Source organism: Trachypithecus francoisi, unplaced genomic scaffold (genome assembly GCF_009764315.1).
Source record: "Trachypithecus francoisi isolate TF-2019V2 unplaced genomic scaffold, Tfra_2.0 Contig01580, whole genome shotgun sequence".
NCBI lineage: Eukaryota > Metazoa > Chordata > Mammalia > Primates > Cercopithecidae > Trachypithecus > Trachypithecus francoisi.
The window spans coordinates 916,237-941,799 of NW_022681443.1; the positions used below are offsets into that span (position 1 = coordinate 916,237).

The 25,563-nt window shown below is 55.4% G+C and overlaps 1 protein-coding gene and 1 pseudogene across 2 annotated transcripts; one reads left to right on the plus strand and one right to left on the minus strand.

The window, feature by feature from the left end:
* Positions 1 to 3,686: 3,686 nt before the first annotated feature.
* On the plus strand, positions 3,687 to 20,153 carry LOC117070243 (annotated as a pseudogene). Its single transcript, XR_004431842.1, has 2 exons — positions 3,687 to 3,837; positions 18,150 to 20,153. The product of XR_004431842.1 is annotated as an uncharacterized LOC117070243 (transcript).
* SOX10 (SRY-box transcription factor 10) lies at positions 3,821 to 16,574 on the minus strand. The gene is made up of 4 exons (XM_033189069.1): positions 16,364 to 16,574; positions 15,385 to 15,890; positions 9,909 to 10,177; positions 3,821 to 5,727 (listed from the first exon to the last, which is right to left on the minus strand). Exons 2-4 carry the CDS (start codon positions 15,807 to 15,809, stop codon positions 5,024 to 5,026), a joined length of 1,398 nt encoding a protein of 465 aa, XP_033044960.1. The 5' UTR covers positions 15,810 to 15,890; positions 16,364 to 16,574; the 3' UTR covers positions 3,821 to 5,023.
* Positions 20,154 to 25,563: the final 5,410 nt, after the last annotated feature.

A 25,563-nucleotide genomic window follows, 5' to 3' on the forward strand; every position in this document is an offset into this window, starting at 1 on the left:
GCAGGAGGCAGGGCCTCCGGGCCTGGGTGCAGCCTGGTCCTAGGATGGGGTGTGGGGAGTGAATGGTGAGCATCTGCACTGGTGGGAGGGGTGTCTGCTGCCCTGGAGAAGGGTTAATTCAGGGAGCAGGGGACTTCACACCCCCATCCATCCTCCTCCAAGCCTGTGGAATCCTTTAATCAAGTTGGGTGCTGAAATTTCAGCTCTGAAATGCCGCCTTTGTGCTGGCATCCAGGCAGCCGCCCCAGAGTGCGGGGGTCACTTTCTCGGCCCCATTTCTCTAAATGGTCTCTTTGTTCCCTGCTGGGCTGCTCAGTATCAGATGTGATTAAAGGGAGATGGGGTTTGGGCTGGGGAGGAGGGGAGTGGGGGGTTAACCCTTAGGGGATAGGGTGGGTGCAAGGGAAATGGGACAGAATGAGTGTTTTTCCTCCATCTTCCTCTTCCCGTTCTCCTCTTTTGGGGAGTCCCCTGCTATTCAGCTGGCTGGGCCTGGATTTTGACTTCTCTTGAATAAAATGTCACCGGTCACCACTACTGGTTCTGTTTTCTTAGGGTTTGGGCATAGTCTCTTGAGTCATTTCCAGAAACACCTGACTCTTTTTTAACAAGCAGAGCTCCTACCTTCCTGAGGCCTGCGCACCCTTGGAACCTTTGGTCTAAGGGATGTGCACAACCCAGGTCTTCTGACTTCTCTGGGGTCATTTCCCCTGCTTCCACATCCTCAGTGATTTCCCACTCAATCTCATGAGATGTGGGGTCTTGGAGGTGATAGTGTCATCTTCTGGATATGCCCCTTGCTCCCCACCATGCCAGCTCCATATCCCTCATCCCACTGCGAGCAGGAGTAGTGAACAGACCGCAAATGGACAAAAGTCCTGCCTTTCAATGAAGAGGAAAGGGTGGGTTCTAAAAATTATAAACACATAAGGTTAGTACTGATTGATCTGTGACAAAATTCTAGAATAGGTTGGCCAGGCGCAGTGGCTCACACCTGTAATCTCAGCACTTTGGGAGGCTGAGGCGGGCAGATCACAAGGTCAGGAGATCGAGACCATCCTGGCTAACACAGTCTCCTAAAAATGCAAAAAAATTAGCTGGGCATGGTGGCGGGTGTCTGTAGTCCCAGCTGCTCAGGAGGCTGAGGCGGGAGAATGGCGTGAACCTGGGAGGTGGAACTTGCAGTGAGCCGAGATCGCGCCATTGCACTCCAGACTGGACGACAGAGCGAGACTCTGTCTCAAAAAAAAAAAAAATTCTAGAATAGGTCACTCCATGTTTAAAAGTGCTTATATAATAAAAAAGAGATCAGGCGCTAGCATGGGTTGTCTAAGAACCAATATTGCCAAATAAGTTTTTTTTTTTCCTATGGTTACTGGTCCAGTAGGTTGAGGGAATGCCAGAGATCAGTGAATCTTGATTTTGACAAGGCATTGGCAGTCTCCATGCCACTGTGACAGAGAAGCGTGTGCTTCATGGTGATGTAGTTAGACAGTTTTAGAACTGATTAGACAGCCTCCTTAAGAGTGGAGATAATAGCCGGGCGTGGTGGCTCACACCTGTAACTAGCACTTTGGGAGGCCGAGGCGGGTGGATCACGAGGTCAGGATATTGATACCATCCTGGCTAACATGGTGAAACCCCATCTCTACTAAAAAATACAAAAAATTAGCCAGGTGTGGTGGTGGGCACCTGTAGTCCCAGCTACTTGGAAGGCTGAGGCAGGAGAATGGTGTGAACCTGGGAGGCGGAGCTTGCAGTGAGCCAAAATCGCACCACTGCACTCCAGCCTGGGTAACAGAGTGAGACTCCATCTCAAAAAAAAAAAAAAAAAATGGGTGGCGATAATAGGCCAGGTGCGGTGGCTCACGCCTGTAATCCCAACACTTTGGGAGGCTGAGGCGGGTGAATCATGAGGTCAGGAGATTGAGGCCATCCTGGCCAACGTGGTGAAACCCCGTCTCTACTAAAAAAAAAAAAGAAAAGAAAAAAAAATTAGCCTGGCGTGGTGGTACATGCCTGTAGTCCCAGCTACTTGGGAGGCTGAGGCAGGGGAATCACTTGAACCCAGGAGACAGGTTGCAGTGAGCCAGGATTGCACCATTGCACTCCAGCCTGGCAACAGAGCAAAACTCCATCTTAAAAAAAAAAAAAAAAAAAAAAAAAAAAGAGTGGAGGTAATAGAACTGATGGTGGAGAGAGGCATTTAGTGCTGTACACAGGTGTCCCGCTTCATTTTGACCTTTATTAGTGACTTGAATGAGGCTATTCAAGTTTGCAGATACATAAAGCTCTAAAGGAGAGCTAAGTTCTAAAAGGTTTAATACAGGTGGGGAAATGGGTCAGACCCAACAAGGTGAGATCTGTTAAAGATCAGTGTAAAGTCCTGCTTTTATCTAAAACAAAAAACGACATACATACACTTTGGATATGACTTTGCAATGGATATTGTCTAAAAGATCAGGGGTTTCGGTTACCATCCAGCTTCATGGGAACCAGCAGTTTTGGGGAGGTTGCCTGAAGAGCTTCCACAGTGCAGCTCCCAGATGGAGGGATTTTGGTCACCCTGAAGACTGGGCTAGTCCTTGGTGCCCTGCCTCTGCCCCGGTCCTGACTAGGGGCTGGAGACCACAGATGGAAGGATGGGAGCTGAGGATGCCCAGTCTGGAGCATCCTGGAAGATGCATTGCTCCAGACACAAAGCAGAAGTAGGGTCTGCAAACCACAGGCAGTTAGAGGGGATGATGGTTAAAAGTGCAAGCCTTGGAGTCAGAGTTGGGTTCAGATTCTGGCGCCAGCACTGCTTAGCATCAACCTCTCAAACTTCAGTTTCCCCATCTGGAAAATTGAGATAACAATTGGACCTACCCCTTCACTGGCCTGAATGACGTAAGACCTTTGGTGGAGCACTTAGTAAATGGCAGCTGTATATAAGCTGTTAGAAGCTGGGTATGAGAAAGAACTTCTAACCATCGGAGTTGTTCATCAGTGGAGCAAGATGGCAAAGAGATTTCCCCTGTCCTTGGAGTTGTGTGCTTGTGAGGTGGAGTGGTCCTGGCCTCTGAGTGCAGTTTGGACTTCTGCTGAGGACAGAGTTCTTAGGGAGTAGGTGCTTAAGGAGTAGACTGTCTGACATCCTTGGTCTAGACTTGGACACGGGCAGCTGCCGTGAAGGTTGGCTAGATCCTGGTATGGGCTGCTGTGTGTGTGCTGGGGGAGGTGGCAAGTAGGGGTATGCAGCAACACAGGGCCTATCCACACATCCTGAAGGACAGGCCTCTAACTGCAGGCAGCATGGTGTCACACTCAACCCACCTTCTCCTCTTCAGATACCTGTCTCTTGAATTCTTTGCCAGCTCCCCTCTGCTGGGTGCTGGGTGAGCAGAGGGGCTGCTTGCAAGGCAGTGAGTTCCAGCTGAGCCAGTTAAGAGCGAGTGGTCCCCCTGCAGTGTGGGGCACAGCCGGCTGGGGAGAAGCTCCCATCTGAGGCTTCAGTCCTTGAGCTCAGACGGACCCCACTGGGATGCCAGTTCCCACTTTCTTAGCAGGGAGAGAGAGAGAGAGAGAGAGAGAGAGAGAGAGAGGAGAGAGAGGAGAGGGGGAGTGGGGGAGAGAGAGAAAGAGGAGAAGGGGAGAGGGGAGAGAGAGGAGGGGGAGGGGAAAGAGAGGAGGGGGAAGGAGAAGGGGGTGGGGAAAGAGGGAAGGAGGTGGGAGAGAGAGACCTTTGATGATCTGTCCTTTGCATTCTACTCCTAGCTACTTCCAGAAAGCGTTTGAGGAAGCACCAGTACAGGGATAAGAGATGAAGAGACAGGCCAGGTCAGGCTCACCAAGCAGGTAACCGGAACCTTTAATTTTATTATGTGGAATGCTTAATGCAGAGTTAATAGGGGCTAGAGTGGCTAGGAGAGGGGACTACTGAGATAAATAACAGGAGACAGTAATGAGTTACATGTGGATTTGGGGGGCTGCAGAACAGGAAAATGGGGGGCAGATATAGCTACATACTTTATTCAAATACCACTGGGAGGCAAGGGGCAAGAGGCAAGGGCAGAATGTACAGGTCAGGATTCTAGTGTCTTCAGCCTGCTGCCAGCAACCTGGGTGCTGGGCCCTGTGTCTCCTGGAGACAAGGGTTCAGGCCTGAGCAGCTGTCACTCTCTGGGAAGCCCAGGGAGTGGGGCTGCCAGAGCAGGGGACGTAGAGCCTAGTAAGGGAAGAGGGAGCTGGCAAGGAGCCCAGGGAGGAAGGCTCTGTGAATTGTCTCTGATTCCTTTCCTGGAGCCCCTGCCTCCTCACCTCCTGGGATGCGCCTCAAGGTCACAGAGGTTGTAGTGGAGGAGGACTGGGGGCTCTTTCTCGATTAGACAAAGAATGAGGTTATTGGCACAGAATTGGATCTGGGGGCCTCTGTGCCAACTCCTTCCTGCCTTCGGACGGGGAGGGGACATTGAAGGGATGAGAACTCCACTAAGTCCCTCGAACCCCCCCACTCCCCATGAGGCTCCTCAAAGCTACTCTCAGCCCCTGAGTGGGAGACACGGCCACTCCAGACACAGTCTCTGGGTGGCCTAGCCCTTAGGCACTGGGGCACAGGTGGCATGGGCATGTCAGACCCTCACTCTCTGAGAGAGGAAACAGGAGTCGTAGGAGTGGTAAGGCCTCCGATGCCACCAGCCCTGGTGCTTCCCCTCCCCGAGGAGGGTGAGCAGGTCCTTCTCAGGTCCTGGGATAGAGGGTCATTCCTGGGGGAAGGTGCAGCCCCTCATTTTTCAGTGTGGGAGCAACAGTCAACCTCCTTCTCCTCTGTCCAGCCTGTTCGCCTGGGGCTTTGCTGCTGGAGCCTGGATGGGGCGGGTGGGTCATCAGGGCAGTGAGCCAGACAGAAAGCCCCCCGACCCGTCAGCCTCTTCAGCCTCCTCAGCCTCCTCCACTGCCACCGCCAGGCCTGAGGTGGGCGAGGAACAGGGCACACAGGCTGGGGGCAGGGGCTGGGCGGGGGGTGGTGGCAACAGGGCCCCCTTTAGGGTCGGGACAGCGTCGTATATACTGGCTGCTCCCAGTGTGTGGGGCTGTGGGACTGGGGCCCTGAGGGGCTGGGGTCAGAGATGGCTGTGTAGAGGGGCCGCTGCGAGGGCCCCATATAGGAGAAGGCCGAATAGAGGCCAGAGGCCTGGCTTGAATGGCCGTAATAGGGTCCTGAGGGCTGATGGTCAGAGTAGTCAAACTGGGGGCGGGAGATGGAGGGGAAGGCTGAGCCATAGTGGGGCAGGCTGAGGGAGGTGTAGGCGATCTGTGAGGTGGATGGCTGGTCGGTGTAGTGTGGGGGCCCCTGGGGCCCCGCGGTCTCTGTCTTCACCTGGGCTTTGGCATCCACACCAGGTGGCGAGACCGTGGGCAGAGCCACGCCTGGTGGCTTGGAGATCCAGGCGGAGTGTCCACTGGCCACAGCCAGGGCGCTGCCCAGCCCATAGCCGGCTGCTGAGTAGCTGCCCACGTGGCCTGGGTGCCCATTGGGCGGCAGGTACTGGTCCAACTCAGCCACATCAAAGGTCTCCATGTTGGACATTACCTCGTGGCTGATCTCACCGATGTCCACGTTGCCGAAATCGATGTGAGGCTTCCCGCCCTCCCCCATGGAGCGCCCGTCCCGCTTCGGGTCTGCCTTGCCCGACTGCAGCTCTGTCTTTGGGGTGGTTGGAGGGGTGGGTGGGCCATGGCTCTGGCCTGGGTGGAAGCGAGACAGAGAGATAGCGAAAGGGGGAAACAGGTTAGAGGCAGGTGGGCGCACGTGAACTTCAGTGGTTCACCTTCAGGCAGCGGGTGCCTCTGGGAAAACCTTGTAAGTTTCACATTTTGGCAGCATGAGTCGGCTTTCTTTTTTTTGAGACAGAGTTTCGCTCTTGTCGCCCAGGCTGGAGTGCAGTGGCGCCATCTCGGCTCACTGCAACCTCTGCCTCCCAGGTTCAAACAATTCTCCTGCCTCAGCCTCCTCAGTAGCTCGGATTACAAGCGCCCATCACAATGCCCAGCTAATTTGTGTATTTTTAGTAGAGACGGGGTTTCGCCATGTTGGCCAGGGTTGTCTTGAACTCCTGACCTCAGGTGATCCGCCCGCCTCGGCCTCCCAAAATGCTGGGATTATCAGCGTGAGCCACCGCACCCGGCGGCATTTGTTTAAATACTGGTGTCTTAGATTGGTCTCCAGTTGTTTATGAAATTCTCAAATCTTAGGGATGAATCCTGCCTCCTCCCCTGTCACCCACCTGGGGAGGCCTGCCTCATTCTGAAAAACCTTTCCTGTGGAAAGTTCTTCCTCTCATCAGCTTCTCTGCTGCCCAAGTGGTCTGGCCCGGCCTTTGTGCTCTGCCAGCCCCGCTTCTACACCCATGCTGACTGCCCTCCTTGCTGGGCCTCGCTCACCCAGGCTCCTGAGTGCTCTGTTTCACCTTTGCTGGTTGCCTGGACGTGCTCCCTGCCCTGGCCTCGTGTTGTGTCCAACCCTTCCCTCCTCCTAAGCCCGCCCTGCTGCCCAGCTCACTGGGCTGAGGGTCTGAGGACACAGACTTTTTCTCTGGGCCCTCAGCCCCATCCCACGCTGGTCTGTGTTGCCCTGTCATTCCCTGAGCTGCCTTCCTCCGTGGGAGGGCATTTAGAAAGCTGGTCCTTGTTCCTTTGTCTGTTCACTTTTCTATTCACATATTAATTCGGCAAACTCTTAGGGAGCATTACAAAACGCCAGGTACTGTGCCAGGTGCTGGGGATACAAATGTAAATAAAATGGATCCCTGTTCCCAAAGCTCGTACGGTCATAGATCCATAGATCCACATGCGCCCAGAGTTGGAACTGCTGTGATGACAATATGCAAGGACTTGGGAGACCAGAGGAGGAGTCTACTCGCTGCCCCAGGGATTTGGGGAAGGTCTCATTGGGGAAGGTATCTGAGTGGGGTGGGGCCTTGAAGAGCGAGAAAAAGTCTGTGTCCACAGTTTCTTTCGGAAGTGGTTGCTCTGTATGTGGTCCAGTGTCTCCTGATGTGTGTGTGTGTGTGTGTCCCTGAATCTTTGAAGGTGAAGAGTATGTACATGTGTGTGGGAGGGATGACTGCCTGGCATCCCATTGGAGACAGAACACGTCCATGGTCGTAAGAGACTAAGAGCTCCCCAAGGACAGGCCTGTGCCTCCTTCCTCAGACCAGAGGCAGCGCCGAGTCCTGCATTGGCCAAGGGCTCTGTACTTCAAGAGACCTGCCTAGGTTTTTGAATCCTGGTTCTGTGTCTGGACAAATCCCCAGTCTTCTCTTAACCAGTTTCCTGATCAGTAAAATAGAGGTTGTACCAAGCAGCCCAGCCATTGCCTCTTTCTGGACGCCTTCCTTGACAAGAGTCTGGTGGGCAGCAGGGTGTTCTTGGAGACCTGACTGGATGGGATGGACGGCCGTGCCACCCCTGGATCTCACACAGGCTTCTTGTGTACTTGTTTCTCTCTCTCTCTCTCTCTCTCTCTCTCTATATATATATATATATAATTATTATTACTATTTTTTTAAGAGATAGGAGGCTGGGCACGGTGGCTCATGCCTGTAATCCCAGCACTCTGGGAGCCTGAGGTCAGGAATTCAAGACCAGCCTGGCCAACACGGTGAAAACCCGTCTCTACTAAAAATATAATAATTAGCCAGGTGTGGTGGCATGTACCTGAAATCCCAGCTACTCAGGAGGCTGAGCACGAGAGTCACTTAAACCCAGGAGGCAGAGGTTGCAGTGAGCCGAGATGGCACCACTGCACTGCAGCCTGGCAACAGAGCAAGACTCCATCTCAAAAAAAAAAAAAAAAAAAAAAAGAAAAAGGCCGGGCGCAGTGGCTCAAGCGTGTAATCCCAGCACTTTGGGAGGCCGAGACGGGCGGATCACGAGGTCAGGAGATCGAGACCATCCTGGCTAACGCGGTGAAACCCCGCCTCTACTAAAAAAAATACAAAAAACTAGCCGGGCGTGGTGGCGGGCGCCTGTAGTCCCAGCTACTCGGGAGGCTGAGATGGGAGAATGGCGTGAACCCGGGAGGCGGAGCTTGCAGTGAGCTGAGATCCGGCCACTGCACTCCAGTCTGGGTGACACAGCGAGAGTCCATCTCAAAAAAAAAAAAAAAAAAATACAGTCTTACTATATTGCCCATGCTGGTCTCAAATTCATGGGCTCGGGTGATCCTCCCACCTCAGCCTCCTATGTAGCTGGGACTGCAGGCACATTCCACCATGCCCAGCTTTGTTTCTTCCCGTACTTAATTCACTCTTTTTTTTTTTTTTTTGAGACGGAGTCTCACTCTGTCGCCCAGGCTGGAGTGCAGTGGCTGGACCTCAGCTCACTGCAAGCTCCGCCTCCCGGGTTTACACCATTCTCCTGCCTCAGCCTCCCAAGTGGCTGGGACTACAGGCACCTGCCACCTCGCCCAGCTAGTTTTTTGTATTTTTTTAGTAGAGACGGGGTTTCACCGTGTTAGCCAGGATGGTCTCGATCTCCTGACCTCGTGATCCGCCCGTCTCGGCCTCCCAAAGTGCTGGGATTACAGGCTTGAGCCACCGCGCCTGGTCAATTCACTCCTTTTCATCCCTGCTCCTCTCTCTAGACTATGGGCCCCTGAGGCCAAGGACTGTAGGCTTCTCTGGTTAGTACCCCTGGTGTCCATTCCAGTGTTTGATACAAAGTAGGACTCAGAGCGTGTTCTCTGAAGGCAGGAGCTCTGCTCACTGAACACTTTCCATGTGGCAAACCTGTGTGTGTCACTTTCTGTACAGTAGGAACACAGGCAAGGCAGCTGTGGTGCCAAGTAGAAGCCCTGGAGCCAAACTGAGGAAGTTCCTATCTGTTTCTCATCAGTAAAATGAGAGTAACTTGCCACAGCTGAGATCTGAGCCCAGGCAGTTTGGCTATCTCATTACATTGTTTGCAATGACTGAGTTAGTATACATAAGGCAACTAGCACCTAGCACAGTGCCTGGAACACAGTAGGTGCTCAATTAATGTTAGCTGTTATTATCATTAATGAAAATTAAACAAGATAGCTTATGTCTGGCCCATTAATGGCCTGTGCTCAGCATCACATGCCGTGTCTCCTCTGTCAGAATGGCTGGTGGGATTTGGGAGGCCGAGAGGTGGGCAGATTGCCTGAGCTCAGGAGTTTGAGACTCGGCCTGGGCAATACAGTGAAACCCTATCTCTACTAAAAAACACAAAATGAGCCAGACGTGGCGGTTGCACCTGGAGTCTCAGCTACTTGGGAGGCTGAGGCAGGAGAATTGCTTGAACCCAGGAGGTAGAGGTTGCAGTGAGCCGAGATCACACCACTGCAGTCTAGCCTGGGCAACAGAGTGAGATTCTGTCTCCAGGAAACAAAAAAAAAGAATGGCTGGTGGGAAAGAGGCAGTGATTTCCTCTCCTCCATTTGATCTTTCATTTCTCAAAACTGTCCTGTCTTCTCCCCCTTTCCTTGTAACTACCCCAGCCACCTCTCACTCCATGGCCTCCACAGACTCTTTTTTTCCCCCATATTGGCCAGGCTGCTCTCAAACTCTTGACCTGGTGATCGGCCCGCCTCGGCCTCCCAAAGTGCTGGGATTACAGGCGTGAGCCACTGTGCCTGGCCGGTTGGCCTCTACAGACTCTAACTGGCCCTCTTTGCCCAGCAGCAGTGACCCCTTGGATCAGCCCTGATCAGAGCCATCTTGCCCAGCCACTGCCCCTGGCACTGGAACCCCCATGGAGCGCCCTCTGGGCCCCTGCAGCTCTGCTGGGGCAACTGCACAGCCTGGCATGCTCTCCCTAGAGTCCAGGGTCTCATTGCCATCCAGCCCTCTCCTCTCTCCACTGACCGGCCTTGCCCCACCCTCAGCCCTGTCATCAGCACTCACCTGAGGGGTGCTCGGGGTTCCCATCTGACATGGGGGAGCCCTCTCCTGGGTGCCGGTGGTCCAAGTGGGCGCTCTTGTAGTGGGCCTGGATGGCGGCGGTCCCACCTTGCTCCGCCTCCCCACCGGGACACTCCGCTTCGCCTTGGGCGGCCTTCCCGTTCTTCCGCCGCCTGGGTTGGTACTTGTAGTCTGGGTGGTCCTTCTTGTGCTGCATACGGAGCCGCTCAGCCTCCTCAATGAAGGGGCGCTTGTCACTTTCGTTCAGCAGCCTGGGGTGTGGTGGGAGGCGGAGAGGACGGCAGAGGGGCCGGCGTGAGTGCCAGAGCACTCCAGGTTGGCCTCCCTCTGAGTGTCCGTCTTGGAAGATGTGAGGCCCTGGGATGGGGCACCCAGAGGACAGGACCTGGGGTGGGAGCTGTGCCCTATGATTTATGGGCTGAGAGATGTGAGGCCCAAGGAATACAGCCTCAGAGGACTGTGATCTCTGCCCCCAAATCTTTCACGGGCTGGAGGCTGAGAGGGGTCAGCCTGCTGCTCCCGGCAGCCCCTGAGCAGGAGTTAAAGTAGGAATAGAGGTTTCAAGGGGCAGATGCCAGTTCAAGGAAAGGAAACACTTTCTTATCATCAAAGCTGTCTGCAAGTGGAATCGGCTACTTCATTAGGGTGTGAGCTCCCTGGGACTGAGGGTGGGTAACAGAAGCAGCGTGGCTGGGGGAGAGCTCAGTCTCTGCTACTTACTAGCTGTGTGTGTGACCTTGAGCAAATTACTTCTCTGAGCCTGAGTTTCTTCACCTATAAAAGGATGATAACATCGGCTTAACTTGGGTGTAGGATTGGCCAGAATAATGGATGTGAAATGCCTTGCACCAGGGCCTGGGAAGCGGGCTGAGCACCTTGAGAAAGAGGTGCTTTTCTTTCTTTCTTTTTTTTTTTTTTTTCTTTGAGAGAATCTCACTCTGTCACCCACCCTGGAGTTCAGTGGTACAATCTCAGCTCACTGCAAACTCTGCCTCCCAGGTTCAAGTGATTCTCGTGCCTTAGCCTCCCAAGTAGCTGGGATTACAAGCATGCGCCACCATGCCCAGCTAATTTTCATATTTTCAGTAGAGACGGGGTTTCACCACGTTGACCAGGCTGGTCTCCAATTCCTGACCTCAGGTGATCCGCCCACCTCGGCCTTCCAAAGTGCTGGGATTACAGGCATGAGCCATTGTGCCCGGCCCAAGAGGTGATTTTCGATTTTTAATTTTTTGTTTACTTAGTCTGTCACCCAGACTGGAGTGCCGTGGCGCGGTCTCAGCTCACTGCAACCTCTGCCTCCTGGGTTCAAGCGATTCTCCTGCCTCAGCCTCCTGGGTAGCTGGGACTACAGGCACGGGCCACCATGCCCGCCTAATTTTTGTATTTTCAGTAGAGATGAGGTTTCACCATGTTGGTCAGGCTGGTCTTGAATTCCTGACCTCAGGTGATCTACCCGCCTTGGCCTCCCAAAGTGCTGGGATTATAGGCATGAACCACCGTGCCCGGCCCTGAGAGGTGCTTTTCTAATGCTGCTTGCCGGGGTGGTTAGACAGGAGGATCTAGGGGTGGCCTCTCAACTCTGGGTCCTGATTGTGTGAATTCCAGTGTGGTGGAACTGAGGGGGCAGATGTGGGTCCTCTTTACCATGAGTCAGGGCGGGGGGGCACTGCCTCCTGGGGGGATCCTATATCCTTGTCCAGAAGGTAACAGAGGGTAGAGGAAGCTAGACTCTCCTCAGACCCTGGAACAGTCCCTGAAACCAACACATGGAGAGAAGAAGCCCTGAAGCCAGCGCCCTTGCCACCAACTCCAGCTTCAGGCCAGAGTTGGAGGGTGGAGGGTGTTCAGGGTTTGGCTACTCCAGGGTGAGGAGGGCAGGATGGGGTACCTTACAGAGGGGGCCGAGGGGAAAGTCCACAAATTCTAGAATCCCACACCTTGGTACTGAGAGTCCATGAGGCTTCGTGGGAGCAGCCCTGTCAGTCCAGAGGGCCTCTCTCTCCAGCTGCCCCACCCCTCACACCCCAGTGGGTGCCCTCTTCCCCAGTCAGCAGAAGGCCGAGCCCTCCCTCCCCAGGCTGGGCGGGGGTGGTCATGCCAGGCACCTCCTAGCCGGCAGCAGCATTCCTCTGCGGCTTAGCCTCCCTGTCTACTCCCCCTACCCCCGCCCTGAGCCCAGCCCTAGCCCCAGCTTTCTCAAAGGGTCCCTCCAGCCGAGACTGTCAGTCAGTGTACACACTTAGGACAAAGATGCTGGAGCAAGGCCTTGAGAGTCAAGGAGTGGGATGTGGGCACCCTCTCTGATGGCTGGGACCAGGGGAGGGGGTGGAGCAGGCCTTGAAGGTGTGACTGGGGAGAACCCACAGAGGAAAGAGCTGCTCCGCCAGCAGTGGGCCCCAGCAGAGGGGCTTCTGGGATGGCTGGGGACATGGGACACAGAGCTCACTCTCTCACCCATCCTTCCCTTGCCCCCTGCCCAGCTGGCAGCCAGCATCAGCAAGAAAGTGACAGGGGCCAGAAGAGAGGGAGGATTCCAACATCAGATTCCACTGCCACCTCCAGCATTAGCCTAACCCTGATAGAAACCTAAGCCCGGGGCCACTGCCATCCCCGACCCCAGCCCCCTCCTCCACCAGCTGTGCGGGACAGCTGATTCCACCTCCAACCCAACCCCAAACCCAGCCTGCCCACCATGTAAACCCAATTTCCAGCACCAGTCCCCACTCAACATTACCAGCCCCAAACCCCCCATGTTACCCCCAGCTCTAACTCCAAAGTCAGTACTCATTTGCACCTTCCTGTCAACCCTCTTTCTCCCTGGTCTCCCAGGTTTGGAATGGGGGCGAGAAGAGGTAGGCTGATTCCTCACCCAAACTGGAAACCCCAACCAGGGAGCTCCCACAGTGGGGCACTGAGTGCTGCTACATATGTCCTGCTAGGCCAGGGGCATAAGACTACGTGGGAAAGGGCCTGTGGCACTGGGAACAGGCTGGGTGACCCCCACCACACAGGAGGGACTCTTGCCTGTGTCCACTTTTCCAGTTTCTTGGCTCTGGTTCTTTCCAGGCAGGTCAACCAACCCACAGGCATCACCCTGTGATCAGCCTCTGGTAGCCCCTCCCCAGATGGGCATCAAAGGTTAGCGTGACTGTTGGGGCTTACACGGCCCCTTAGGACCTGGGCTCCAGTGTGTCTGATCCCACACTCCCTTGGGGCACTCCACACAGTCTGTGTGTATTTCTCTCTTTTTGGTTTTAAGACACCTGTTTTCTAGCTTTGCCTACCCAACCGCCCCCTTCTTGACATCCTGGGAGTCACAGCTTGAGGAGGTTTCAGGAGAAGCCCCTGGAGCAATTGGCCAGCCCAGTGCACATCCACAGGTCTCTCAGGACTTCCCTCCAGGGTCCAGAGAGCCACCATCTGTTGGCATTGCCTTTGATCCTTTCCATGGTTCTGGCCCCGTCCTCCCCCTGGGATTGGGTCCTCAGCAAGTAGTGCCAGTTTTCCTGACTGCCACATCTCAGGCTGGCCCCTGTGCACACAGCTTGAGTGATGGCCAAGAATAAGTTCTCCTGAAGGGAGTCCAAGCCCAGGGTTCTGGGCTGGGGGAATCTGGGGACAGGGACAATGGAGGAGCCAATCTTAAACCCTTGGCAATGGGAGATGGAGGCAGAATGAGGTCCATCCTTGCTTTGACTCTCATTGGGCTCGCACTGTGGTCTTCTCATGGTCCTCAGGGTCTGCCCTGTCTGTATGTCTCTCCTGGTTGTCTGTTTCTCACTTGCCCTTCTTTGTTCCCTGGTACTAAAGGTACTGGCCTGGGCAAAGCCCCACCCAGATCTGGATGGACCTTGGGTGGAGGAGCTAGCTGTGACCTCTACTCTTGGGCAGAACTGGGCTGTCTGGGTCCACACAGCAGGCTGGTTTTTGAGCCCTGGGCCTGCCCTGGGTGAGCAGGGCACTGAGGGCTGAGAAGGGGCAGGGGAAGGGGCATCAGGTCTTCAGCAAACACATGGCAAGAACAGGCCAGGGGGCTGGATATGAATCTTTTGGTCTCTTGGAGACCCTCCTGCACTTTCTACCACGCTAAGCTTCTAGACCCAATCTCTACCCAACTGTGGTCAGCACGGGGGAGGGCAGTGGAAAAGAGCCGGGCTCCTCTGACAAAGCCCTAATTTTCTGGAACCCAGATGCTGCTCACTCTTGTTCTTATCTTCTTGCTTCCCCCCAACATCCTGACCACTCCTCAGAGTGTAGGTGATCCACCACTGTCACCAGGGTCGGGGGAAGTCCTCTGGACAGAGAGTATGGGAGTTCTGGGTTCTGGCCCTGGCTCTGCCACCAACTTCTATGTGACCTTTGCAATTCCTTTGCCTTTCTGGGCCTGTCTCTTGGCCAGTCTAGCGGGAATCAGGTGACTGCTACCGACTCACATCTCCTGGAGTCCCTGTTCTCTTTCGGAGCTGCTCTGGCATTCCCGGGGTGGGAGTAGGGGGTTGCCCTGTTCCACACATCCCCAGGAGGCCTGGCTGAACCCCAGACCTGAGTGGAGGGTGGCAGAATTGCTCCGTGGGGGGATGTTTTTCCTAGAGGTGTGGGCTGGTCCCAGGGAACCTGGGACTCTGAGGGCCCCTGGGCAGGAAGGGGGCCAAGGTTTCCTTCTGGCCAGAGTGCTCAGTTCCAGCTCTGGGGCAGGGGGGAAGAGGTTGCTCAACGTTGGGGTGGGGCCCTGGCAGGGAAGATGGCGCCGAACTGGGAGAGGGAGGAAAGGAAGGAGATCAACTTGGTGGCTCTGGGGCAGAGCAGGAGGGGGAGGCCCCTTTCTGTGTGTCCTCTCCCTAGGAGGATGAAGCCCCCAACTCAAAGGAGGGTGGGGTCAGAGAGTCCCAGGGAAGACCCCTGGGATAGGATGAGATCCTGCAGCAGCAGAAACATTTGTCCCCGCAGCTCTTCATCCCCCACTCTTCCAAAGACTCTCATCTGAATTCCTTGTTTTCTTCGAACCTCCCCTGAGTTCTCCATCTGACTGCCTCAGTTTCCCTACATCTCCAGCCAACCCTTTGGTTCTTTCCAAGCGTTTCTCTCGAATCCTGCTGACCTCAGCAGCTGGTGGCATGAGTGTGCATATCTATGGGCAGGGAGTTGGTGAAAGCTTCCTTCCCTTTCTCCAAAGCCCCAGGCCCCACGGTCTGCCACCCCCAAAATTCCAACCACGAGGGGGCGCCTTCCTGCCCGCCGCCTCGTGGGAAGAACCGGCCTAGGCCGCTGGAATTCGGAGTTCTAGGGTCCTTGTGGTGGAAGGGCGGGCGGGGTCCCCACACCTGGCCTTCCAGCCCTATCCAATGAGGACTGCCAGGCAGTCCCGCTCCGGGGTGCAGGAGGCCAGGCCGCCTCGGCTACCCTGAATCCACCCGAAGCTAGAGGGCCCGAGCCCGGGGGGCGGTCGGGTGCTCACCTCCAGAGCTTGCCCAGCGTCTTGCTGAGCTCGGCGTTGTGCAGGTGCGGGTACTGGTCCGCGAGCTTCCTGCGCGCCGCCTGCGCCCACACCATGAAGGCGTTCATGGGCCGCTTGACGTGCGGCTTGCTCTTGCTGGCGCCGTTGACGCGCACGGGCATGGGCACCAGCGTCCAGTCATAGCCGCTGAGCACCTGGCTGACGGCCTCGCGGATGCACACGGGGAACTTGTCATCGTCCGCCTCGCCGTCCTGCTGCTCCTTCTTGACCTTGCCCAGCTCGCCAGGCCCCGGGCTGGCTCGCAGGCCCGATCCGCCGCCGCCGTCGGGCCCTAGCGAGGGCGCGCTCCCCGGGGACAGGCAGCGGGGCTCCTCCGAGCCTACGGGGCTCAGCTCCACCTCCGATAGGTCCTGCTCCTCCGCCATGTCGCCCCCGGCCGCCGCCGCCGCCTCGGCCGCCTCCCCCGGGCCAGCCGCCGGGGTCCTCGCAAAGAGTCCAACGCCCACCTGGATGGAAGGAGGGCGCGATGGAGCGGCCGCGCGCGCAGCCTCGAGGGCGGCCTGGGACAGGACGCGGGTACAGCCCCGAGGTGGCGGCCCTTCCTAACTCCAGCTAAACCCACTCTGGCCCCTGGGGCCCACGCACATGCCAGACTCTAGGTGGGTGCGTCCTGCCTCTGCGTCTTCCCACCACCTGGTCCCAACCGTCACTTGGTGTGGGTGGCTTTTTTTTTAGCCTCCTTTTTTGGGTGGAGGTTTGTTGATGATAGGAAGAAAAAAACGGAACCTTTATTTTGCTCTAATCCCGGCCCCTGGAATTTCCCACCTTTTCTCTCACCTTTCCTTCTTCCCTCAGCCTGCCCCAACGGGGTTTAGAGGAGAGCCAGGTGGGGGGCAAGGGCGGGGTGTCGCCTCTCTCCACCCCACCCAGCAGGGTCCCAGGCCTGGGCGGGCCAGGGAGGAGCAGGCTGCGCACTCACCTCCTCGGACCTCTCCTCCAGTCTGGGGCTCGTCCTTAGGAAGTGGAAAACCGTGTCCCAAGGTGTGCGGTCCAGCTCGGGGCTGGGGGGTAACGCTGGTGGGCTGGGAGGGAGGGGCGGGGGGCCCTGAGCCTCAGGCCACGGCCTCGTTAGGACGGAGCCTGAATCCTTACCACCAACCACCCTGGCCGGACAGCCCGAGACTGACTGAGCGACTGAGCCGCTGCAGAGGGCTGGGGAAGGAAGGAGGGGGAGAGGGGGGAGGGGGAGAGGAGGGAGGGAAGGGCAGAAGGTGGAGCCTCCAGGCTTTCCTTCATCCCCAACACTCAGGGCTCCTCCACCCAGAGCCCAGGCCCCCCCACCCAGCTCCCTGCCCTGCTGCCCAGGCCCATCTCGCTGGGGCTTAGCTTGAGCTTAGTCCGGGAGGCGAAGGGGAGGTTAGGCCGGGGAAGGAAGAGATGTAGGCTGGAGGCTCAGAACCTGTTGAATGGAAGAAAACTGGGCCCAACCAGGACTCCCAAAGTCTGCCTCAGGTGGCAGGATGGGCACTTGGCAGAGAACTAGGGAGAGACGTGAAGGTGATGAGGGTCCTGTGGGCCTGTGAGGGTGGCAGGCCCGAGCTGCTTCATCTGCAAAATCCTGTTGAGTGCCTACTGTGTGCCAGGCACTGATGCCCAGCTCCTCACCCTGCCTCCCATCTTTTCCCAGGCGGCCCTTTCTGCCCCATCCTGCACAGTGTGAGGGACTTCTCAGGGCTCCCTCTGAGAAGTGTATAGCCCCAGCTTGACCTCTGATGCCTTCTCTGCAGACACCCAGCACACACACGGGCTGGTCTGGTTCAAGGTGTAAACACAAGACTAAAGCTGCCAGGAGGCCAAGGTGGGACAGGGTAGGGGTTCAGTAGGTCTTAGAGGCATTTTGGGTTCCTACTTCCTGGGACCCAACTCCTTCCACACTGGGCTCACCCTGTCTTGGGAGAGGGTGGGGGAGTCGTAGTCCTGGTTGTCACGAAGTCCTCTCTTCCCTGACCCCAAGAAGGGGTGGGGACTTGCCCTGCCTCTTCCCTCCTCTGCCCACCTCTCCCTCCCTCCCCTTTTCTTTCCTGGCCATCCTCCCGTGACACCTTTTCCTCTCTCTTTCCTAGGCCTCTCCTCCAAAGGTCACAGTGCCATACTCTTAACTAAGGGCAGCCGTGCCCGGGTGTTGAGGCCGAGGTGGGGTGTATGTGGGGTATGCAATGGAGCCAGGGCCACATTGGTGACCATGTGTGGTTCTCAGCTCCTCAGTAGCTGGGCAAGGCCCCAAGCCCACCCCAAGGGGTCCTGTCTGGAGCGGGCTACAAGGGGTCTGGGAGGCAAGGCCTCATGCTTGGGAAAGGCCAAAGGGGTGTGGGGGGTGGGTAATGGGACACAATGAGGTAGTCACACGAGGCAGAGGCATGTTGGGGGTGGGGGGAGCGGACACTGGAACACACACACACACACACACACACACACATGCTCACACACACAACCAGCCAGACAATCGGGCCAGTGTGTCTGGGGCCTCGGAGCCCAGTGAATTAGGAGTTTGATAAGGGTTTTCTCTTTCTCTCGCTTGCTGGCCTTGGACAATCTCCCCCCAGTTTTCCTCGACGCCACCCCCGGCGCTGCCAACCCTCCTCCCCCCGCCTCCCTTCTCTTCCCTGTGCCCAGACTCTTGTTCGGGGCCTTGAAACAGTGAGCTGTCTTTGTTCGAAATACAGGTGAACGGCAATCATGTGATTAACACACACACACATAAAAAGCTTTTTAACAGCGCCCGCCCGGCCTCAGAACCGCCCGGAGAGGAGCCGCCCTGGATGGACAGAGGGACGAGGGACGAGCATCTACCCAGTCGTGTCCCGGCTGCCCCGCAGTCGCCTCCAACACCCGCTGCTGCCCGCCCGCTGCCTGTCTGCCTGGCATCTCTCTCTCCCGGTGGGTCCCCACTCAGCCTTCCACCCCTCAGTTCCTCCTCTTTGAGGAAAGGGCCTCCCCACTCTCTGCCATGTCTGTGACTGGCCTGAGACCCCCTGGGGCAGGAGGGGTGGTTGTGGAGGGAAAGAGCCCAGAGTTAGGAGGTGGAATGTGGGGTCCCACAGCTGCCCCTTCTCTAACTCCCTGCTTCCTCCTTTGCCCTCCTTGGCCCAGCTGGGCCAGGATGGGGGTGGGGGTAGCAGTGGGCACGCTCTGTCTGCAGGAAGCTACGTTAGACAGAAGGGGCCACTCCCTCTCTGTCTCCCTTGTCCCCGCACAGACACTGCCTTCCTCTCAGGGCTGTGCTGGGCTTTCTGCTGAGCAGTGTTGGGTGAGGCAGGTGGGCCTGCAGGGGGCTGGGAAGGGCTGTCAGATGACCAGTGCCGTGTGTGTGGTTGGGGCCCCTGCTGCGAACACATCCCTGCCCACCATGCTGGCAACTGGGATCCCCTCCATCCCATCCCAGACCCTGGGAACCCAGTGTTCTCCAGCAGGGGAGGGTGAAGGACCCACACTCATTCCTGAAGAGCAGGGAGCTTGGAGAGGGGAGGGATCCTGGCTGAAGACACCTGGGCCTCTGCCCCAGCAGGACAACAGGAGGGCCAGTGTCACCTTCTGCTCCTTTCCCTGCTGGGGGTGGCAGGGGTCCCTTTACCCCTCATTCTTGACCCTTCCCCAGGAATGCTTTGACCCCCTTACCCCACCCCCCATCACCTCTCTGTCCTGAAGTGAGGGTTTGTCACCGTCCATGGCAAGGTGTGGTGCCTGGTGGGCTCTGTAACCTGCCCTCTCTATTCCGCAGCAGAGAGGGGCCTGTGGTCTAAGCGTAATGGTGGAAATCCAGGCTTCCTTCCATGGCTCACGGAGGCCTTTCCAGAGCAACAGAGTTTTCCTGGGACTTGGCCTGGCTTTTGTTAAGGCAGGTTCTAGATTTACTCAGAAGATGGGCCCCGGAGAGGAGGAGAGGAAAGAAATATCTGTCACTCAAACATGAAGCCCACTGATGACACTGCCTGGCAGAGCTGCCTCTGGTCAGCAGTGACCCTTCACCCCCCAGCTCCCAAGTCCTCTTCCTGAGGGAGCTGGCCCTGCTTTATGGAAGGCTCCACCTGTGTTCCGCACCCTGGGTCCATGGTCCCTCACCTGTCACATGGGGCGATGGTCACCCTCCCTTTCTGCCTGCCCTGCAGGATACACTGAGATGAAGGTCAGGAAATCTACTGGCTGCAGAGCCAGGGGCCATGCAGGAGTGAGGGACGGTCTGGTCAAGTTGAGGCTCTGCCCCCGCCTCAGTTTCCCCACACAGGCATGAGACTGTCTTCCTGACTCTTAGAGGACAGGGCTGAGATGGGATGAAGGAACACAGGGAAAGCATTTAGCACCTCTGAGTGCTGTGTGGATGTGACCTGGAGGGTCCTGGCAATCCACTCTTTAATTCTATCTGGCCTGTGCATCCTCCTACCTCCAGTTGCCCTGTGGGGGCCTTTCACAGGGCCTGGCTTGTGGATGTGGGGTTTGGCGTAGGGCAGTGTTTCTCAAACGGGATTTGAGAAACACTGGGATTCTTCAGGTTCTCAAATGGGATTTGAGAAGCACTGGGATTCTTCAGGTTGGGGTGGGGCTTGAGGTTCTTCATTTCTAATCAGTTGCCTAGGACTGGCTCTAATTCTTGTTGAATTTAGAATCACTTATGGAATTAAGAAAAACATACTGGACCAGGCATGGTGACTCATTCCTGTAATCCCAGCACTTTGGGAGGCCGAGGTGGGCAGATGACCTGAGGTCAGGAGTTCGAGACCAGCCTGGCCAACATGGTGAAACCCCATGTCTACTAAAAATACAAAAATTAACTGGGCGTGGTGACGTGCACCTGTAATCCCAGCTGCATGGGAGCCTGAGGCAGGAGAATCACTTGAACTCAAGAGGTGGAGGTTGCAGTGAGCCGAGATGGCGCCACTGCACTGCAGCTTGGGTGACAAGTAAGACTCTTGTCTCAAACAAACAAACAACAACAACAAAGACATACTGGAGCACAGATCCCACCCCAGGCAGGTTGATTCTGAATTTCTGAGGCTGAGGTGCAGGCATGAAGTTCCCGGGGAAGTCTTCACGGAGTCTCTGGATGCTGAACCAAAATCACCAGGGATGGAGGAGCGGGCTTGGGTACTGGACCCGCCAGCCAGGCAGGTTATACTGGGGTATCCAGAGGGCTTCAGGGTGTGGCAGGGGAGGAACTATGCACTGGGAAGGTGGAGGGCCGATGGGCACAGGTTAGTGGTCGAGGGCAGCGTAGTGACAGACAGAAGCCGCCCTGTGGGTCTTCAGCCGAGTCTGGGTGCACTGGGGTGGCTGTGGGAGTTCCCCTGAGCATTTTCTAGGCCACCTTCACCTTTGGATGAGGCTGTGTCATCCTCAGTCTGGGATGCAGCGGAAAGTGACTCGAAGTCAAGAAATCCTGCCACTAATACCCAAGGGGCCTTAGGCAAATCATGCTATTAACCTCTCAGGACTCGGCTTTTGCATATGTACAATGCTGATAATCTTATGCAGCTGTGATATCCCCAAGTGATGAGAGAATTGAATAAGAATACACACATACACACACACACACACCCCCCTACCTAGCATAGTGACTGTGACTGCTCAATAAATGTGGGTCAGAGGAAATCATTTAGCTATTAGGCCAACACTGGGAGGTGTGGAGGATGCTCACCTCAGGTCAAGTGCACAAGTATTTACCGAGCAGCCACTGCGGCCTCACCGTCAGGAGTTTATAATTTGCCTTTTGAATCCTAATGTCAGACCAGGTGGCACTCCTGCTTGGGATGACAAGCTCCTCTGTCATGGGTGGGCCTCCTGTGCCATGCCCCTTAACAGCGAAGGCGACACTCTAGGGCCTCCCCAGGTGCCGGCTCAGCTCTGAGGGCACCTGTCATCGGACTTCATCCTCCCAACAACCCTATGAGTAGATGCTATTATTCTCATTTTAGGAAGGGAACTGAAGCACAAAGCGATTCAGCGACAGCCCTGAGCTTGCCCAGCAAATGATGGTAGGATGTGGACTGGGACCTGTGGTTGGTCCCAGCCCAACCTCTGACCACTCTGCTCTACTGCCCCTAGGCTGAAAGTGCAGCTGCAGGTGTCCCTGCTCCTGCCTCCTTTCCTTGCCTGCGCCTTTGGGCCTGCTCTGCCTTCCCCTGGAGCGCTGTTCTCCCGCTGCCTCCTGGCGATGTAGGCACTGCTGCAGCCCCACTGAGAGGTCCACTTCTGGGATACACCTTGGGCACCTTGGTTGGAATTCTTTTCTCTATGACTTTCCCTCAGAGGAGGAGACATCTTCAGATGTGCTTTGCCTCCTTACTGCACGGCCTAGAGGACAGGCCAGTCTCCACTTCCAATTGGGAGCCCCTGAGGCCATGCTCAGCCTCGGCTCACCTTCCCTGAGCTGAGTTGCTGTCAGAGTTCCAAGGAGGAAAAGATCAGGGAGGCTGGAGTGGGCAGGAGTGGCTTCCTGGAGGCAAAGGGCCTGAACTCTAGGGGAGGAGGATGGCATTCCATGGCCTGTCCCAACAGGGGCTCTCGCCCCTCCCTGTTTCTGGTGCAAGCTGAGGGTCTCAGACCCAGGCCAGGAAGGCAGCTCTTGGGGTTGGAATCTTCCTTCACTCCCAACTCTACCCTTTCTGGAAACCAGGAAGCTGGAGCCAGTGCCCCACACTGCCTCTGGCAGCCCGGCCTCTGCCCTCTTCTGAGAAGCCTTCAGAGAAATTCACTGCCCGTTCCTACCATCTGTACGCAGCTGCTGGAAAGCCCTTCCTGGCGTCTACCCTGAGCCTTTCCAGCTGCTGGGAACTTCTGTGAATGTATCCTCTGTGCAGGGCACTGGGCCTGGAGGTGAGAGAGACCAGACCTTGGCTTTGAGGAGTTGAGGGTTTGATGGGAGAGACCTACATAGAAACCTGGAACCTGGCCCAGCCAAACAGGCAGCTGGAGCTGGGCCTCTGGACCCCAAGGGCTGGGGTCAAGACCCAATGGCTGTAGAGGCCCTGTGTTGCCTTGGCAACCTTCTCCCCGCTCTAGGCCTCAGTTTCCCCATCTATAAAATGAGTGGCAGGCTAGCTGATCTCTGAGAATGTTTCCATATTTGATAACCCATGAATTGTGTTTCAAAAACAAGAGGCCTATGCCTGATCCAGTGTTTGCAAGGTGGTGCCTCAGACCCTTGGTGTTCCCCAGGACACTGATAGGCATCTCTTGAAAGACATTTGGGAAACACTGCTTTCTGCTTCCTCTTTTTAGAAATGCAAGGGCGGGAAGTGGTGGTTCACACCTGTAATCCCAGTACTTTGGGAGGCCAAGGTAGGAGGATTGCTTAAGCCCAGGAGCTCAAGACCAGCCTGGACAGCATAGTGAGACCCCAGTCTCCATTATTATTATTATTATTATTATTATTATTAACATTATTTGAGACCGAGACTGACTCTGTTGGCCAGGCTGGAGTGCAGTGGCGTGATCTCAGCTCACTGCCACATCCACCTCCCAAGCTAAAGTGATTCTCCTCCCTTAGCCTCCCAAGTAGTTGGGACTACTGGCGCACACCACCACACCCAGCTAATTTTTTGTCTTTTTATTAGACGGGGTTTCACCATGTTGGCCAGGCTAGTCTTGAACTCCTGACCTCAAGTGATTTGCCTGCCTTGGCCTCCCAAAGTGCTGGGATTACAGATGTGAGCCACCGTGCCTGGCCACCATTATTTTTTTTTTTTTTAATTTAAAAAGTGTTTAAGTAAAGAGATGCATTGCCACTAAGTATGCTAAAGTTCTAAATTCTGCAGTTAAAAACTGCTCTTTGTTTAAAATATTTAATATGAATCTTCAGTTTATTATTCTATTATTTTTTACCACCTATTAACATCTTGTAGAGTTTTTGATGGAAACCAGTTTCACCCTGTTCTGGAGAGGACATAGTTGCCTAAGGTGGACGTGGAGGCACCATGGCCTCTGAGTGACATGTGCATGTTCCTTACTTTGGGGTCACCCTGCCTTGGTTTCTAACTCTGTTCAGACCTGTTTGACATGTACCAGGTGACTACTCAGTGTCAGGCCAGGGAAGCAGCTGAATAGAATATGGCACTGACCCCCAGTTCCCTGTGTTCCCATGCCTTCAGAGATCTCATTGTCCTGAATTGTCCCTGCTGGGGTGTGGACTTGAGGGCTGGGTCTTTCCTGCCTCCTCCGTGGTGCCTGTTACATAGGAGTGATGTCAGCGGATGAAGGGCTTGCATGGAAGAGAATGTGTGCAGGCAGCCTGCGGGGAAGGAATGAGCACACGCTCCTGAGTCAGACGCCCAGGTAAAAAACATTGCCGGGCGCGGTGAGGAATGAGGCCGAGACGTCACGAGTCAGAGATCAAGACTCCTGGCTCAGGTGATCTCTAAAAAATACTTGTGAGAGACTCGGATAGGCAGGACTAACAGGCTTGCATGAGATCCGTGCACTCCAGTCCGTCTCAACATTGTTAGAGATGGGGTCTCAATTATTGGGCTCAAGTGATCCTTCCTCCTCAGCCTCCTGAATAGCTGGGACTACAGGTGTGTGCTGCCGTGCCTGGCTCTAGCCCCAGGTTTGAATCCTGACACCTCCATTTGTAAACTGTGTGTCCTTGGCAAATGAATGAAGGTCTCTGAGTCTCAGCTTCCTTCCAGGTTGTGGTGAGGATTAAAGCAGATAAGGTGTGTAAACACTTAAGACAGGGTCTGGCGCATGACGGAACCCAGTAAATGGTTGCTATTGTTACCAGCAGCTTGGGGATCTGCCGCCAAGGTGGCTGTCGGTTGACCTTGGGTTTTAGAGTAGTCATTGCTTCTTTTTTTTTTTTTTTTTTGAGACAGTCTCACTCTTTCACTATGTTGCCTAGACTTGAGTGCAGTGGTGTGATCTCAGCTCACTACAACCTTTGCCTCCCAGGTTCAAGCAATTCTGCAGCCTCAGCCTCCCAAGTAGCTGGGATTACAAGTGCACCCCACCACACTTTGCTAATTTTTATATTTTTAGTAGAGACAGACGGGGTTTCTCCATGTTGCCCAAGCTGGTCTCAAACTCATGACTTCAGGTGATCCACCCGCCTCGGCCTCCCAAAATGCTGGGATTACAGGCATGAGCTACCGCGCCCGGCTCCTTGGCTAATTTTTATATTAGTTATTGCTTCTTATCCCATCAAAATGCTGCCCTCAGATGTTCCCCATCTGCTCCCAGTCACCACGGAGGCTGCAGAGCCAGGGCCGACGGCCATCCATCGAACCAAAGCAGAAGGGGAAGCAAGTGACCAAGCTCACATGACTGTTTAGTCATGGAATTGGACATGTCTGCTGTGACATTTTATCCCCAGGGTTCCTGGGGACCTACCCTAGGCAAGCTCCTGCTGTCTGTGGGGTAAAGAGGGGTGAGTGTGCCCCTTGTCTTTAGGGAGCTTGTTCATTCATACATGTCTAGACACTAGACAACATGGTGCAGACATGCATGAGGATTAAGAGAGTGGTGAAGGTGGAGGGAAGGAAGAGGGGGGGCAGAGGGGACCGATGGGTCCATTGGTGTCCCTGGAGCAGAAAAGAGCTGTCTTTAAATATGATCTGAGCAGGGTGGGCTGCACATGGCTGATGAGACCTTTGTCCTTTCACCACTGGCAGGCAGCTGGCAGCTTGGGGGGAAGGGGCTTGTCAAAGTTGCCCAGCTTAGGAAGTGACAACCGAACTGAGTCTTCTCATTCCAGATTCCTTGTCATGTTCCTCTGTGATCCAGGCCATTGCCCCAGACCAGGGCTGGGCAGGCAGGGAGCTCAGCCCGCCCATCCCCCTACTCTCCCCCAGTTCACTGCTGTCCCTTAAAGGTAAAAATGGGGTGATCCAGTCAGAATTCAGTGTTTGTCTGACCTGGGAGGATCCTCCTCGCCGACATAAGGTTTCCTTATACTTCGCTGATGTCACTTGTTAATCAAAATGGGAACCGAGTGATGATGAGCTGAGCTCGGGAGCCAGAGACCAGAGTTCAAGGCTGGCCCTTGCCCCACTTACCAGTGAGATTGAGATAAGTTAAGTAACCTTCCCATGCCTCAATCTCCTGTCTGTAAAATGAGAATCACGATACCTGCAGTGTCACAAGGATGAAAAGAAGTAAGGAATGGCAAGTGCTCAGCCTAGCACCTTTGAC